This window comes from Saccopteryx bilineata, chromosome 2, assembly GCF_036850765.1.
Source record: "Saccopteryx bilineata isolate mSacBil1 chromosome 2, mSacBil1_pri_phased_curated, whole genome shotgun sequence".
NCBI classification, from domain to species: domain Eukaryota; kingdom Metazoa; phylum Chordata; class Mammalia; order Chiroptera; family Emballonuridae; genus Saccopteryx; species Saccopteryx bilineata.
In genome coordinates this window covers 346298324-346312321 of record NC_089491.1, presented here as the reverse complement: position 1 = coordinate 346312321, position 13998 = coordinate 346298324, and the positions used below count along the sequence as shown (strand labels likewise).

General features: G+C 44.5%; 1 protein-coding gene and 1 non-coding gene across 2 annotated transcripts in view; one reads left to right on the top strand and one right to left on the bottom strand.

The window, feature by feature from the left end:
* Positions 1-13998, bottom strand: part of CNTNAP2 (contactin associated protein 2) — a 1332419-nt gene that overhangs the window by 257145 nt on the left and 1061276 nt on the right. Inside the window, exon 14 of the mRNA XM_066262524.1 lies at positions 2695-2851. Within this exon, the coding sequence (XP_066118621.1) occupies positions 2695-2851 (157 nt within the window). The remainder of the gene's footprint in view (positions 1-2694; positions 2852-13998) is intronic.
* On the top strand, positions 10271-10346 carry TRNAP-GGG (transfer RNA proline (anticodon GGG)). The gene has a single exon. It is a non-coding gene; the product is annotated as a tRNA-Pro (tRNA).

The window sequence follows — 13998 nt, the reverse complement described above, 5'->3', positions numbered from 1 at the left end:
CATTTTTTGGAAAGTGATTTAAATTTTTCTTTGGCCCTAATTAATGTATCTGTAATTTAAGAATATCTGAATGATTTTAGCTGGAGTTCTAGTCAACATTAAGTAATAAAAGTCATATGCCCTACTGTTATTTTAATCATGCATTTATGACTACACTTTTCCAAATCTTTACGTGGATGGGGCAGGACAATCTACCTGTGTTTCGCTGGTACGAAAACTTAGAGAAGCCCAATGTCCCGTTGTAGGGCACATACGAGGGAAATGGCACGGGAGAAGCCTGGGCCCATTTTGGTGTCAGTCTATTTGAATCACATGATTCACCGTGATTAAGGTAAGATCGTTGAAAGAGGTACCCTTCTCAGCTGGACATGGCGTCTAAAAGCATGAGATTCTGTAGAACTCTCACTTTTACGGTTATTTTTACAAATGTGGTTTTGCATCTGCGGTATCACCTGGGTTTCTGCATTAGCTTTCCCTTATCCCGACTCAGCTGCCCCCTGTGGGAGGACAAAAAGGACCTGAGAGGCAGTGATGGGGGGAGCACACGCTCTGGGTGCCCCGGGACAGTGAACCAGGTAGGAAGCACTCTCTGCTTCTCATTGGGGAGGGGGCCCCCCAAAGCTGGCTTCCCAAAGGGGTCTCTGGCTTCCTCCCTGCTCCAGGACCCCCAGACAATGCTGTAGACGGATCCCTATGCCAACCTGCCTGGCACACTGGGAATGACTTTCCCCACTGACAAAGCCCTATGGGAAGTGGGAGAAGCAAGGGGCTCCCTGGAACATATACCCTTGATGTGTTCATCATGAAAGGCTGGCTCCAGCATCTGTTTCTGAGGTCGATGGCCCTAGGGGACCTGTACCTTCTCTTTGCTGGATGATCCCGGATGTATAATATATAAGGTTCTCCAATACAGCCTACTCTTCACCGTTGCCATGGGGATAATCTGACCTGAGACCTGCTGCACAGCACGTGGAGGACAGGAAGAGACCTACTTGCCACAGTTTAAGATTCATTTGCAATCTTTAAGAACTATAGTAAGCCTGACCAGGTGGTGGCGCGGTGGATAGAGCATCGAACTGTGATGCGGAGGACCCAGGTTCGAGACCCCAAGGTCGCCAGCTTGAGTGCGGGCTCATCTGGTTTGAGCAAAGCTCACCAGCTTGGACCCAAGGTCACTGGCTTGAGCAAGGGGTTACTCGGTCTGCTGAAGGCCCACGGTCAAGGCACATATGAGAAAGCAATCAATGAACAACTAAGGTGTCACAACAAAAAAAACTGATGATTGATGCTTCTCATCTCTCTCCGTTCCTGTCTGTCTGTCTCTATCTATCCCTCTCACTGACTCTCTCTCTGTCTCAAAAAAAAAAAAAAAAGAACCACAGTGAGAATGGCATAAGAATCGTAAACAGCTATGGCTCCCGTACTGCACACTTGACAGACTGTTCTTGCGTTCTATATTCTATGCAACTCTCACAAAAATCTGACACTCAAGACTTTTATTATATAGACAACAAATCTCAGTTTCAGCTTGGTTAAAAGTGTCCCACCAAGAACAGCAGCTCTGGGCCTGGATACCAAGTTTCCCAGTTCCAAGTCTTCCTCCTTCTCCACTGCTCCTGACAATTTCGGAATACACATCCAGAAATAACTATTCATCCCAAAATACAGAAAGCATCCATGAACTGGGTCCTTTGCTGGATGCTAGTGAATTCAGAGATGGGTCAGCCATCACTGAAAGCCTCCTTTCTGGTGCCAAATAGGGAAAGGAAAATCATTTTAATGGCTATTTAGTACAAACATATTCATTACGCTCTTCAGTCTGCTCTGGATGCCTCTGTTATGAGACATGAGACAAACTTTATAGGGGAGAAGGGGTGACGGTGTGTTAGCTGCTACTCAGCCAGAAGGAAACATGACCTGAGTGGTGTCCACGTCCCCAAGGAAGTATGAAAAGCCAGGGTGCAGTCGTATCTGCCAGAGGTGTGTATGTGTGAGTGCAGCGGCTTCTCACCTGTGATCTGAATTTAGGGGTGTCCTCAGGAATGTCTTCAGATGCAAATACATTTCCCTAAAATCTGTATTTCTTACCAGCAATCCCACTAATGGTGTCCCCCTCTGAGTTTAGACATGATATGATGCTAGTAACCTTAACTTAATATTTTCAAAGCTGAACGCATCACCCACCCGCTCCAAGCTTTATTCCTTAGCCAGATGTCTGGCCCTGCTTCCACTCCATGTCCAGGTGCCTGACGGGGAGCCTACCCAGTCTCCTCTCTTCTTTCTTGAATAGTCATAACTACCGAGTCCTGCAGACACCACTTCCAAAGGAGCTCACATATGTTTCCTCTTCATCCTGGTCTTGCCTTTGATGCCTGTCAGAGGTTACCATGACACCCCTCCATTGTCCCTAAGCACACACTGTATAACACAAATCACCACCCCTACGTTGCTCACTGTTCTCCTCTCTGGATAACATATGAACCCATTTCTCTGTGCCTATTTCCAAACGTACACCCTTGTTGCCCTGACCTCCTCCTGCTGTTATGTGTCTCAACACGCTCTCGGCATTTGTCAGCTGGGTGAGTTCCAAACCTTCCTGCCCTATGACCTTACTATTTCAACCCTCTTCAGCCTCTCTCCCCGCCCCCCATTGTATCAGTGTGGCCGAGATTGGGGCGCGGCGCCTACACTCACCACTGCTTGTAGTCCGCGTCGCAGTTGCAGTAGTACTTGGGGTCCGTGCAGTTCCGCTCAATGCCACAGGCGCATTTCTGAATGCCGGGCCCAGAGCCTCCCCAGTAGTAGTGCTTCTCGTTGGCTTTGCCAACCCACCAGGTGTAAGGGCTTCCATCTGCGAGAAAGGGGAGGAGAGGCGCGCTGAGACAGGACCAGGAGTGACCATGACAAGGTCTCCCTTCCCCCCAGTCCCCCCAGGTAGAGCACTGCTCTCTGGTGGAATGCATGTCGCTTACCCCTCATAGAGGAAGGTGTATTTCCATGATAGGAATAGTTAATTAAATAGAGCAGAGGGGACTGTAAGCAGTACAGGCATCTCTTTGCTTGGAAGAGACATTTATACTCAAGCTTCTGGGATGTAGCAGTCTGTTCTGTAAATTGGCCACCTGGGTGGGATATGTCCACAGTACACAACGATTCTGTAATATGCAGCTAAGTTCATGACTAGTTGTGCTTTTCTATGAAGTGACAGTCATGGATGTTATAGACTATTAGAGCCACATGCAGACTTCCATGGTGTCTTACGATGTTCTCCAGGTAAGGAACTTAGGTCTAGAAAGGTTAAGTAATTCTTTTACTCACAGAGCAGACTGGTTCCCAAACCAGAAGTCTGACATTCTATCTTACAAGACTTTGTACAATGCTCTTTGTACAATATACTTTCCTTTCTTATTTGGCCTATTATTCACTCATCCATCCATCCATCCATCCATCCACTCACCCACCCACCCATCCACCCATCCACCCACCCATCCACCCATCCATCTACCCATCCATCCACCCATCCACCCATCCACCCATCCACCCATCTAATCATCAATCATCCACTGAGTTTCCATTATGCTTCAAACATTATAAGAAACTCAGCAAAAAGTACAAATTAAGAATACATTTTAATAAGTATTATGAACACAGAGGAGGGTGAGTTAGGAGAAAAAAGGTCATGAAGGACGGTTCCCTAGAAGATGTAAGATATTTGAGCTACATCTGGAAAGTTGAGTAGGTGTTACCCAGGTGAATATGGACGTAAGAGGTAAGGGCTCCCAGGCAAAGGGGACAGAATGATAAAGTTCCTTACAAAAGTATACGTAGAAGCATGTACATCTATGGCGAAATAGGGCTGACTAGCATGTCAAAAGTCTTGGACTCAATGAAGTATCATGTGAATGATCACAACTTCTAATACATGGAGGTAAGTAAGGGCCGTACTGCAGTGGTGTAAGACACTGCTGTAGTCCTTCCTCAGATCCAACAGTCTTCCTTAGGAAATATTTGGTTAAAAAGTGGGCAATTGAAAGTCCTAGGACGGTCCTGGGACTGCAGTTCCGGTTGGTCAGTGCTTTGACATGGGGAAGGAGTCACTCAGGCATTCCCCTACTTCAGACACATCTCTGGATTTCCCCGTTGTATTGACTGAATTTGCAAAAGTTACTATTTTTTCCCCCTTTGGCATGACTATTTATGACACTCGGATTTAAAAAAATACATCTGATTGACAGTAGAAAGGGAGACTTTATACCCAGTCCCAAAGGGAGGAAGAAGCCAGCTCTTTGAGCTGAGGGTCCCTCGGAAGCCCTGTCTCCTGCCCACGTGGGCCTCGTCCCGGCTTCCAAGGGGCTGTGTTTGTTCTCTACGTGAAAGTTATTTTGCTTCTCCCTTTCCTTTCAATCAGAGAAAGAGTAAAACATCCAACTTCTGATGCTTCCCAATGTCACAAACACGATCAATAACAAATTCTTTTTCTTTTGATGCAGTCAAGAGTTTTTTGTTTTGTTTTTTAAATAAGGTTTAAAAGATCTCATTTTTGGAAACTATGAAGGCTGAGCCAGGCCATTCGGCCTATGAGCTGCACTAGGTCTCTGCTGATTCCGTCTCTGGCCATGTTACAGGAGGAAGGCAGAGGTGGATGTGCCAGGCTGACCGTGCAAAGGACCCTGGCATCTTCCAGGTCACCACCTGTTCCCCCAGACATAGAAACATGACCCAGACCCGTTACTCCCTCACTTACTGTACTGCATCTTTTCAAGCTGACCTAACACTGCATTCTCTTTCGCAAAGGCATTTTGGCTACGATCATTATTTTTGTTTCCTCACTAACACACCTGGTGGAGGAGAGGAAACAAACCGGGCACCCGGAGAACTGGAGTCAGTGGGTGGTCTGGGAGGACGCTCCCCTGCTCCGTCTGTACCTCAAATAATCAATGCGGGTGTATGTCTTAGAACCTCAGCTCCTATTCCAATAATTCCTTCCAATGAATAAACAATCCAGCAATGTTCAGTTTCATTACAGACAGCGGTGGTTAATTGTATGAACCAGAGGAGCTGGCTCAGTCTTCTGTACACAAATAAGAATGGCTTCCGTAAAAGAAGCGAGAGAATGATCAGCCTCCCCTTTGGCAGGAGACCCTGGGAAATGTGCTAAAGTGGGAACAGGGAGAGGGAAGCTAGCCGATTCCTACCGGCATCCTCTGGGAGTGTGGAGAAGCCCAGGAAAGGAAGTCTCATTGTCACGACGCTTGGACCGTGGGTCTTCCGGTTAGGAGCCCTAAGCTTTGCACATGGGAGATAGGCTCTGAGCTGATGTCACATGGCCAACCCTCAGTTCCCTGTAGAGATGGGATCTTACTAGACACCACGACGGGATCCAGAGGGAAGATATGCAGTAACTTTCTTCTTCATTCACTGCAAGGAGGTGACACACTAGTGACCAGGTAAGAGCAGCCCAATGTCCCATTTCTCCCCCCACCCCCCACCTCTTTCTCAAACCACAAAACTTTTTAGTCTTATATAACTAATGGTCCCAGGGAGGGTACAGCAAAATCAGGGCTCTTTTGCTGTCCCTCCTGGGCAAAGACGTTCAGTACAGTACACCGTGAGTTGTTGGGCTGCATCCACGTCAGCCACGAACAGAAGAAAGCCAATCGGAAAAACACAACCCCAGGGAGAGAGCAAACTGCATCCCTAGTTGTTAGCACGGGCTAATTTGGTTAAATTAAATCACTATCATTAAAATAAATTATTAATTTGGTGTATATTTGGTATGCAGCAAGGAGACAGTGATTCAACGTGCTTTGAGCAGAGAACTGCCTTATTCCAGGGCTATGCTAATGAAGTTCTACTTTTTGCTTTACGCATCATTATTTACCTGTTAATTGGCTTTAGGGGGAAAGTAGTTCAAGGCGTTAAAAATGAAAATATTTTTTTTTTAAGGACAAGAATAAGACCAGGTTAGAAAAGAACTAATTTAATTACTGACTGCCAAGAGTTCAAGAACCTTTCTAACCTCAGAAATATGTAGATTTCTGTTAACGATATTAAGTAGGTGTAATCACTGGGACAAGATTAGATAATGAGGAACCATATTCTAAGTTTACTGGAAGCTGAATTACCCAAGGCATATTGTATTAAGAGAGCCAAACATGGACTGAATTAAATATAATCACCAGACGCTTTGTACTCACTGAAAACCAAGCTTTCTTACAGGCAAAGGCTTTATTATAGTTTAGATGATTAAATTGGGAAAGGGGGAAAAAAGAAAAGAGACTCCTTGTTTCCCAAGACTTAAAGAAATAAATAGATCTCTGTTATTATTACTTTTTTCCAATTACAAGTTGTTGAAGAAAACACAAGGGCAAATGCAGAGGGCTCTCTTGTTGGAAATGTGGTGCCTACCTGTGATTTGCAGAATGTGTTCTTTGGACCTTCTGGGCTACATAAAGTAACTGATTAGTTTTCTTAAATAAATATTATCCTGGTTCCCTTTACAATGAGACCCAGTATGGTCACTGGGACATTTAATTAGTTCTGTTTTATCCACTTCTAGAGGGTATGAAGAACAATACCATGAGGGTTTAGAGCAGGGGTAGTCAACCTTTTTATACCTACCGCCCACTTTTGTATCTCTGTTAGTAGTAAAATTTTCTAACTGCCCACTGGTTCTACAGTAATGGTGATTTATCAAGTAAGGAAGTAACTTTACTTTATAAAATTTATAAAGCAGAGTTATAGCAAGTTAAAGCATATAATAATAATTACTTACCAAGTACTTTATGTCGGATTTTCGCTAAGTTTGGCAGAATAAATCTTTATAAAACAACTTACTATAGTTAAATCTATCTTTTCATTTATACTTTGGTTGCTCCGCTACCGCCCACCATGAAAGCTGGCATGCCCACTAGTGGGCGGTAGGGACCAGGTTGACTACCACTGGTTTAGAGTCTCCAAAATGAAAAACTTAACAGCATCATTTTAGCTTAATAAAACCTAGTTTCAATATACCTACTACTATCTAGTTATCTACCAATTCCATTAAAGACGCTCAGGGGGCTTGTTAGCTGAGGAAACAGAACAAGTACAAAAGCAGCAGCAACCTGTCTTTCAACACTCTGCTTAGCGCCCCCTGCTGGCAGCATCCTTTCAGCCCTCCCAGACCCTGCTGTCTGGCAGCCTCTGGTTATCCCAGCCCCCGAAGGTGCAGAATCCTATCTCTAGAGAAGCAACAGTGCTCTGAAAAATCCACCACTTCCTTCTCCCTTCTGAACCACCACAATCTTTTCTTTTCTCTGCTTTATCAGTCAATTTCAGCTGATCACTCTGATCTGATTACAGTACTCCATACCAAGGTATGGCTGGTGATAGTGTGCTTACTAAGGAAAGCCATCTTTAACTAGTGTCATTCTAGAGTGTACATGCAAAGCATTTCAGTGCCTGTGAGAACCTTCCCTCCAATGCAGGTGACCCAGAGAGAAAGAGGGTAGGACCTCATGCTGAGTTCCAGGCTGCGTTGGATTACAGATGAATTTGCGGGTGCCACAGCTGCCGTAGGGCCGGCCCTCCCGGTAGTCCCAGAGCTGTGATTTGGGAGATCAAGCAGGAGAAAACCCTTTTCCTTCAGGATGAGATGTGCCCAGTCCACAGGTTCCGGGGCCCTGACAGCTAACGCTGACAGCTGCCCTTGTCCTCAGATATTGGAAAGGGGAACCGGCCACTAGTCCTGGAGTCCTCTGGCTTAAACAGAGACAGCCTCTCTTCTTCAAAGCATAGAGTTCGTTCCTATGCAGTGACTTTCAAGAACTGGACCATAGCAGCCCACGTCTCAGGATTCTCACAGAAAGGTGAGGGCTGGGAGGTGAAGTGTCAGCTTCTGTATTTTCTTCTCTCTGGTGGGAGACCAGTCAGGACAGGGAAGGGTTGGCAACTAACCTAAGGTAAGAGTAGTCTGAGGCTCTTGTCTGGCCTACAGAATAAGATACATAGAACAAGAATCTTGAGACTCATGAATTCCCCAGTAATCCTTATGCTCAGACAGGTCTGCCGTACACAGACTTGGAGAAATGACCACGTGGGTCTAGTTCACAGAACACAGAGGACCCGTTGGGATACAGTCCAGGACTCTGTTCAACCAGCTAAGCTGCAAAGAGGCGATAATGTGACAGTAACACCTTCATTTAAAATCCTAATTATTTGTTTCATAATAATGTCATTCTAACCCTTTTTTGTAAAAAACTTCATAACCACAATCCTGAGTCCAAATGCTTATATTTCACTATTTACATCAAGAACTTGAAAAACTAAAAAATCATACATGTTGGCATTCTTACTGATACAAAAGACTATTATATCTTAACCTTTCTATACATCTTGTGAAATCAGCACAGTCAACTGAATAACAACATCCTCCTTTGTTTCCCACCATCTCATTCTACGTTGTTCTACATTAATATAAAGACCAAACGGAATGAATCCCCCCCAAAAAGTCTTGCAGAGTTCATATTACAGACAGTGATGGAAAATTGGGAAAACTCATCATTTTTAAGTTATAATGTAAACATTCAACATGGTCATTGAAGATGAACATTTTTATCTGTGATTGAATGTCACTAAACTCATTTGATTAGGGCCAAACAAAAATCAATATAGTTCATCAGCCTCATGTTGCATCTTTCAGAATTATACTGGGTTCGACTATGTTTTATTAATTTGAATAGGGCCCAAATTTAGAAATGGAGAACTTTGAAGTTCAGATCAAAAACAGGCCTGCACCGAAAGGTTAATTAATTAAAAATTAATTTCACTGCCCAATATTTAAATTTATTTTATTAAATTGAATTTAATAGATTTCAATCAGGGACGGATTCCACCGAGCACAATGTGATTGAGCTGAATCAAATCACTTTGAATCCTATTCAAATGAATTAGATTTTATTAATTTGAAGGGAATTGAAGTGACAGATTAGATGCGCGCTCATAATTCTGAGCAGCATTAAAGAGAACAGAATAGCCTGACCTGTGGTGGCGCAGTAGATTAAAGCATTGACCTGGAACGCGGAGGTTGCCGGTTCAGAACCCCGGGCTTGCCTGGTCAAGGCCCATATGGGAGTTGATGCTTCCTGCTCTTCCCCACTTCTCTCTCTCTCTCCTCTAAAAAGTGAATAAAATAAATTTAAAAATAAAAATAAAAAAGAGAACAGAATAGGCCAACTCACTCTCAGTTAACTTTGCTTTGGTTTCCATAGAGGTCAAGAGCATCCATGGCCCCCTCAGGAATTCTTAATTCCTTTGTACCATGACCCTGGGGGCAAACACAGCTAATAATACCAAAGTGATTGGATGAAACCTTATGCTGTTTGTATAATGTAATAATGCACTGCTGCAGTCTTTTAAATATTTCTTTTCCTCTTTATAGAACAAATAAAGAAGAATTTAACTGGATTTCAGGGACTGTGACTACGGCCAGTACTGGCTGCTCCCTTTATTTTTATTCTTCATTAAAAACAGCAGATATTTGATAAAACACGCCTGACTCCCAACTTACCATTTATACTGTTTCACTATCGGTTGCCTTGACTTTTTTTATGTTTGCTAATGGATGTGCCCGAGCTTGTTTTATGTCTAAACGATGGCTATAACTTTTCAAATTAGCAAAATACGATTTCCCAGCTGAAATGGCATGCTACATAATCAGCAAGCACCTTCTTCGTGCCAAAGAGACGATTTGAGGACCAGGTTCTGAGTTGGTGGAGAGATGTTTATGTTCAGTGATTTGCAATTACGACAGCTTTATGCCTTGACATCTGACAGGACATACATATAATAAGATGGGGAGAATACACCCTGGATGTCACAGGAGTGGTTCAGGCAGTGGGTCTTTAAAAATCTGGAGAAGGGAATGATTATCAAGGACCAAGGCAGCCTGGAGAGCCTCCACGAGGGGACAGCTCTGACTGCAGCTTGGATAGAACAGCAGAAGCCAGGAGACCAGACAGAGGATATGAGTATCTCAGAATGTCCTGAATGGCAGGGCCAAAGGGAAGCCAGGAAAACACCTCATTCTGGGAACCACGGGGTAATCAGGCTGGTGGGGGCATTGCAGAGAAGCAGGACTTTTGACTGGAGACATGGTTGTGGGTCCTTTCATGGTGTTTACACTTTGCTTATTAAGTAGTGGGGAATCAAATTTTAAAGTTTTTAAACATTAAAATATTTTATACATACACATTAAATTTATGTGAGATATAAAGAATAGTAACAAAAGGCCCTGGCCGGTTGGCTCAGTGGTAGAGCATCGGCCTGGGGTGCGGGGGACCCGGGTTTGATTCCCGGCCAGGGCACACAGGAGAAGCGCCCATTTGCTTCTCCACCCCCACCCCCTCCTTCCTCTCTGTCTCTCTCTTCCCCTCCCGCAACCAAGGCTCCTTTGGAGCAAAGATGGCCCGGGCGCTGGGGATGGCTCCTTGGCCTCTGCCCCAGGCGCTAGAGTGGCTCTGGTTGTGGCAGAGCGACCCCCCGGAGGGGCAGAGCATTGCCTCCTGGTGGGCAGAGCGTCGCCCCTGGTGGGCGTGCTGGGTGGATCCCGGTCGGGCGCATGTGGGAGTCTGTCTGACTGTCTCTCCCCATTTCCGGCTTCAGAAAAAATACAAAAAAAAGAAAAAAGAATAGTAACAAAAGGCCCTGGCTGGTTGGCTCAGTAGTAGGATATCAGCCTGGTGTGTGGAAGTCCTGAGTTTGATTCCTGGCCAGGGCACACAGTAGAAGCACCCATCTGCTTCTCCACCCCTCCCCCTCTCTTTTCTCTCTGTCTCTCTCTTCCCTTCTTGCAGCCAAGGCTCCATTGGGGCAAAGCTGGCCTGGGTGCTGAGGATGGCTCCACAGCCTCCGCCTCATGCACAGAATTGCAGCGGAGCAATGCCCCAGGGGGCCAAATTGCCCCCTGGTGGGCATGCTAGGTGGATCCTGGTTGGCTGTATGCGGGAGTCTGTCTGACTACCTCCCTGCTTCTAACTTAAGAAAAATACCGGTCAGAGTAATGGCGGAGTAGGAAGCGATACCGATAAATCTCCCCCAAAACTCAACAAGATCTTCAACCAGAAACAGAAAAACCTATACTTGGAGCTTCCAGATTCTTCGCAATACACCCAAAGGTATGATTGAGTGAAAAATTGGCTAAATATATAACCAAACCCCGAAGGAAATAGGGAGTAAGAAATGCTCCGCCTTCCTCACTAACCTAAACAGGGTGGCTCTCTCTGATAACTGTGAATATAGAAACTGAGGCGGGCAAAGGGGGTGAATAGATCCAAGCCGCCGCAGCAAAAACGGCCGAACCAGGCTGTGGCTCAGAGATCCAAGCCGAGGAAAATCTGATCCTGTGGCAACCCGGGCAATACAAGCTAACACTCGCGCCAAACCCAAACAAAGAAAGACAAGCGGAGCGGCCATTTTACCCGGTCTCCTGGTCGGTGCGCAGTTAGTGGAAGAGAGATTTCTTCCTAAGCCGCGGAAGTGGGTGCCCGTGTTGCACCACGGAGAGGCAGGGTCAGAGGCCTTTCTGTGGGCTGAGGGCAGAGTCTCTGGGCAGCCCCAGCGCCCTGGGAAAGCCACGCATGGGAGGGAGTGAGAACTAATCCCAACGGTGGAGATTTTCCGTGCTGGAGGCTGTTTCACTCAGAGGGAACCACGGCCGGCCTCATATCCTGGTTTGCGCGCGCAGATAAGGAGTGAGCGATTCCTCCGAGTGCCTCGGCAGTGCGCGCCCGTGTTATCGCACAGAGGGGCAGAGTCAGGGGCCTTTGTGTGGGCCAAAGCGGAATCTCGGGCCGCCCCAGCGCCTTGCAAAAGCCGCGCACGGGGACGGAGCGAGACTCAATTCCAACGCTGCAACTTTTCCCTGCGGTTGGGGGTTTCACTCAGAGCGTGAGACTGCTGGCCGGATATCCTGGTTGCAGACAGTGAGTGAGAGTTTCCTCCAAGCGCCCCGGAAGTGGGCGCCCGCTTGTGTTACCGGATAGAGTGGCAGAGCCAGAGGTCTTCGAGTGGGCGGAAAGCCCGCCTGATTATGCTAGCAGCTCTGACTGACTGAGCCTTACCCAGAGCCCTGTGCTGAGTGGAAATAGAGTGGGGAGTTGCCAGCAATTTGAGCCTCTTACTATCCAGGCAGAGGCAGCAGCAACCCCATACCTGGACTATCAGGCTACTAATTGAGGAAGGAAAGACTAGGAGAAAGGCTCCAGGAACACGGACTCTCTCACTGTCGGAGCCTATAAATGCTAATGAGCCTCGACTCCCACGAGAATAAAGCACAATACATGACATTGCCATAGAGACTTATCAACTGCAAACCTCTACCTGAGCGTGCCAAAGGGGCAGAACCCGGGGTAGAGAGTCACCGACCAGGAAGAGGGAGAGAAAAGAAAAAGCAAGAAGATAACCTCTCAAAACCAAGAATAATCTGCAGACTTTATAACCTATCCCATTTTATTATATTTGTTCGTTTGTTTCTCTTATCTTCATTCTTGAGACTTTTTTTCCTCCTCCAATTTGGCCGATTAACTCTCTACCGGTCTTACTCTCTCCTCTCCTTGAACTACACTACCCATAAGTGTTACATCTCCCATTATCTTTTCTCTTCTCTTCCTTTCTCTCTATGAGGGTTGCACTCCAAAACCCTTAACTCTCTTTCTCTCTCTCTCCTTTCTTTTTTCTTCTTTTAGTGGTTCCCTCTTTTTTTCTCTCTCTCTCTTTCTTTTCTCCCTCTATATTAGTTTCTTCCTTTCTCCTTTACATCTCCTCTCATTCAAACCTCAATAACAAACAAATTATCTTATCTGGGACTCAAACCTATGTTTGTGGCATTTTGGGGGGTTTTTACTTCACCTTTTTAACTCACTAGCAGTGCTCCCATCCCTGGCTCTCCATATTATCTAGTTCTTGTTCCACTAAATACAATAGTAAGTTTTTAATTTGTCCCCCCATTTTTCCATTTTCCTCTTATTCCTCTCATCATAACTCTTAGAAAACCAATACCTAAAAGCAAATCATTTTATTCTTGACCCAAATTTTTTCCTTATTTGCTTTTTGTGGGTCCATACACTCTATTTTTTTTCTTTTTTCTTTTTTCCTTTTTTTTTTTTTTTTTTCTTTCTCTCTTTTTTGCCCCTTTATTACTTTTCCCCAATTCAGACCCTCCATCACAGGCATTGTTTGTTATAACTCACAGTCCACCACAAGATTTTCTCAAGAAAGAGGGGAGAGGAGAGGAGAGGAAAAAAAGAGGGGGGGAATAATTTCCTTTTTTAAAAAATTTTTATTTTATTTTATTTTTCTTTATTTCATTATTAATTTTTTTTTTAAAAAAAACAACTTTTTTCGATTTGTTATTTTTTTATTTTTTTTAACTTTTTATTCTTTATTAAATCTCATTAATACTATCAACAAAACCACCCTCAGATGCCATTAAGGAAGAGAAAATCGAATATCATGGATACAAAAGAAAGAGAGGTAACACAGCTAGATGAGGAAAAATCTATGGAGAAAAAATTTAATATATTAGAAACCTTGGAGCTAAATGACAGAGAATTCAAGATAGAAATCCTAAAAATCCTCCGAGATATACAAGAAAACACAGAAAGGCAATATAGGGAGCTCAGAAAACAACTCCATGAACACAAAGAATATATGTCCAAGGAAATTGAAACTATAAAAACAAATCAAACAGAGATGAAAAACTCAATTCACGAGCTGAAAAACGAAGTAACAAGCTTAGCTAATAGAACAGGTCAGATAGAAGAGAGGATTAGTGAAATAGAAGACAAGCAACTTGAGGCACAACAGAGAGAAGAAGAAAGAGACTCAAAAATTAAAAAAAATGAGATAGCCCTACAAGAATTATCTGACTCCATCAAAAAGAATAACATAAGAATAATAGGTATATCAGAGGGAGAAGAGAGAGAAAATGGAATGGAGAACATACTTAAACAAATAATT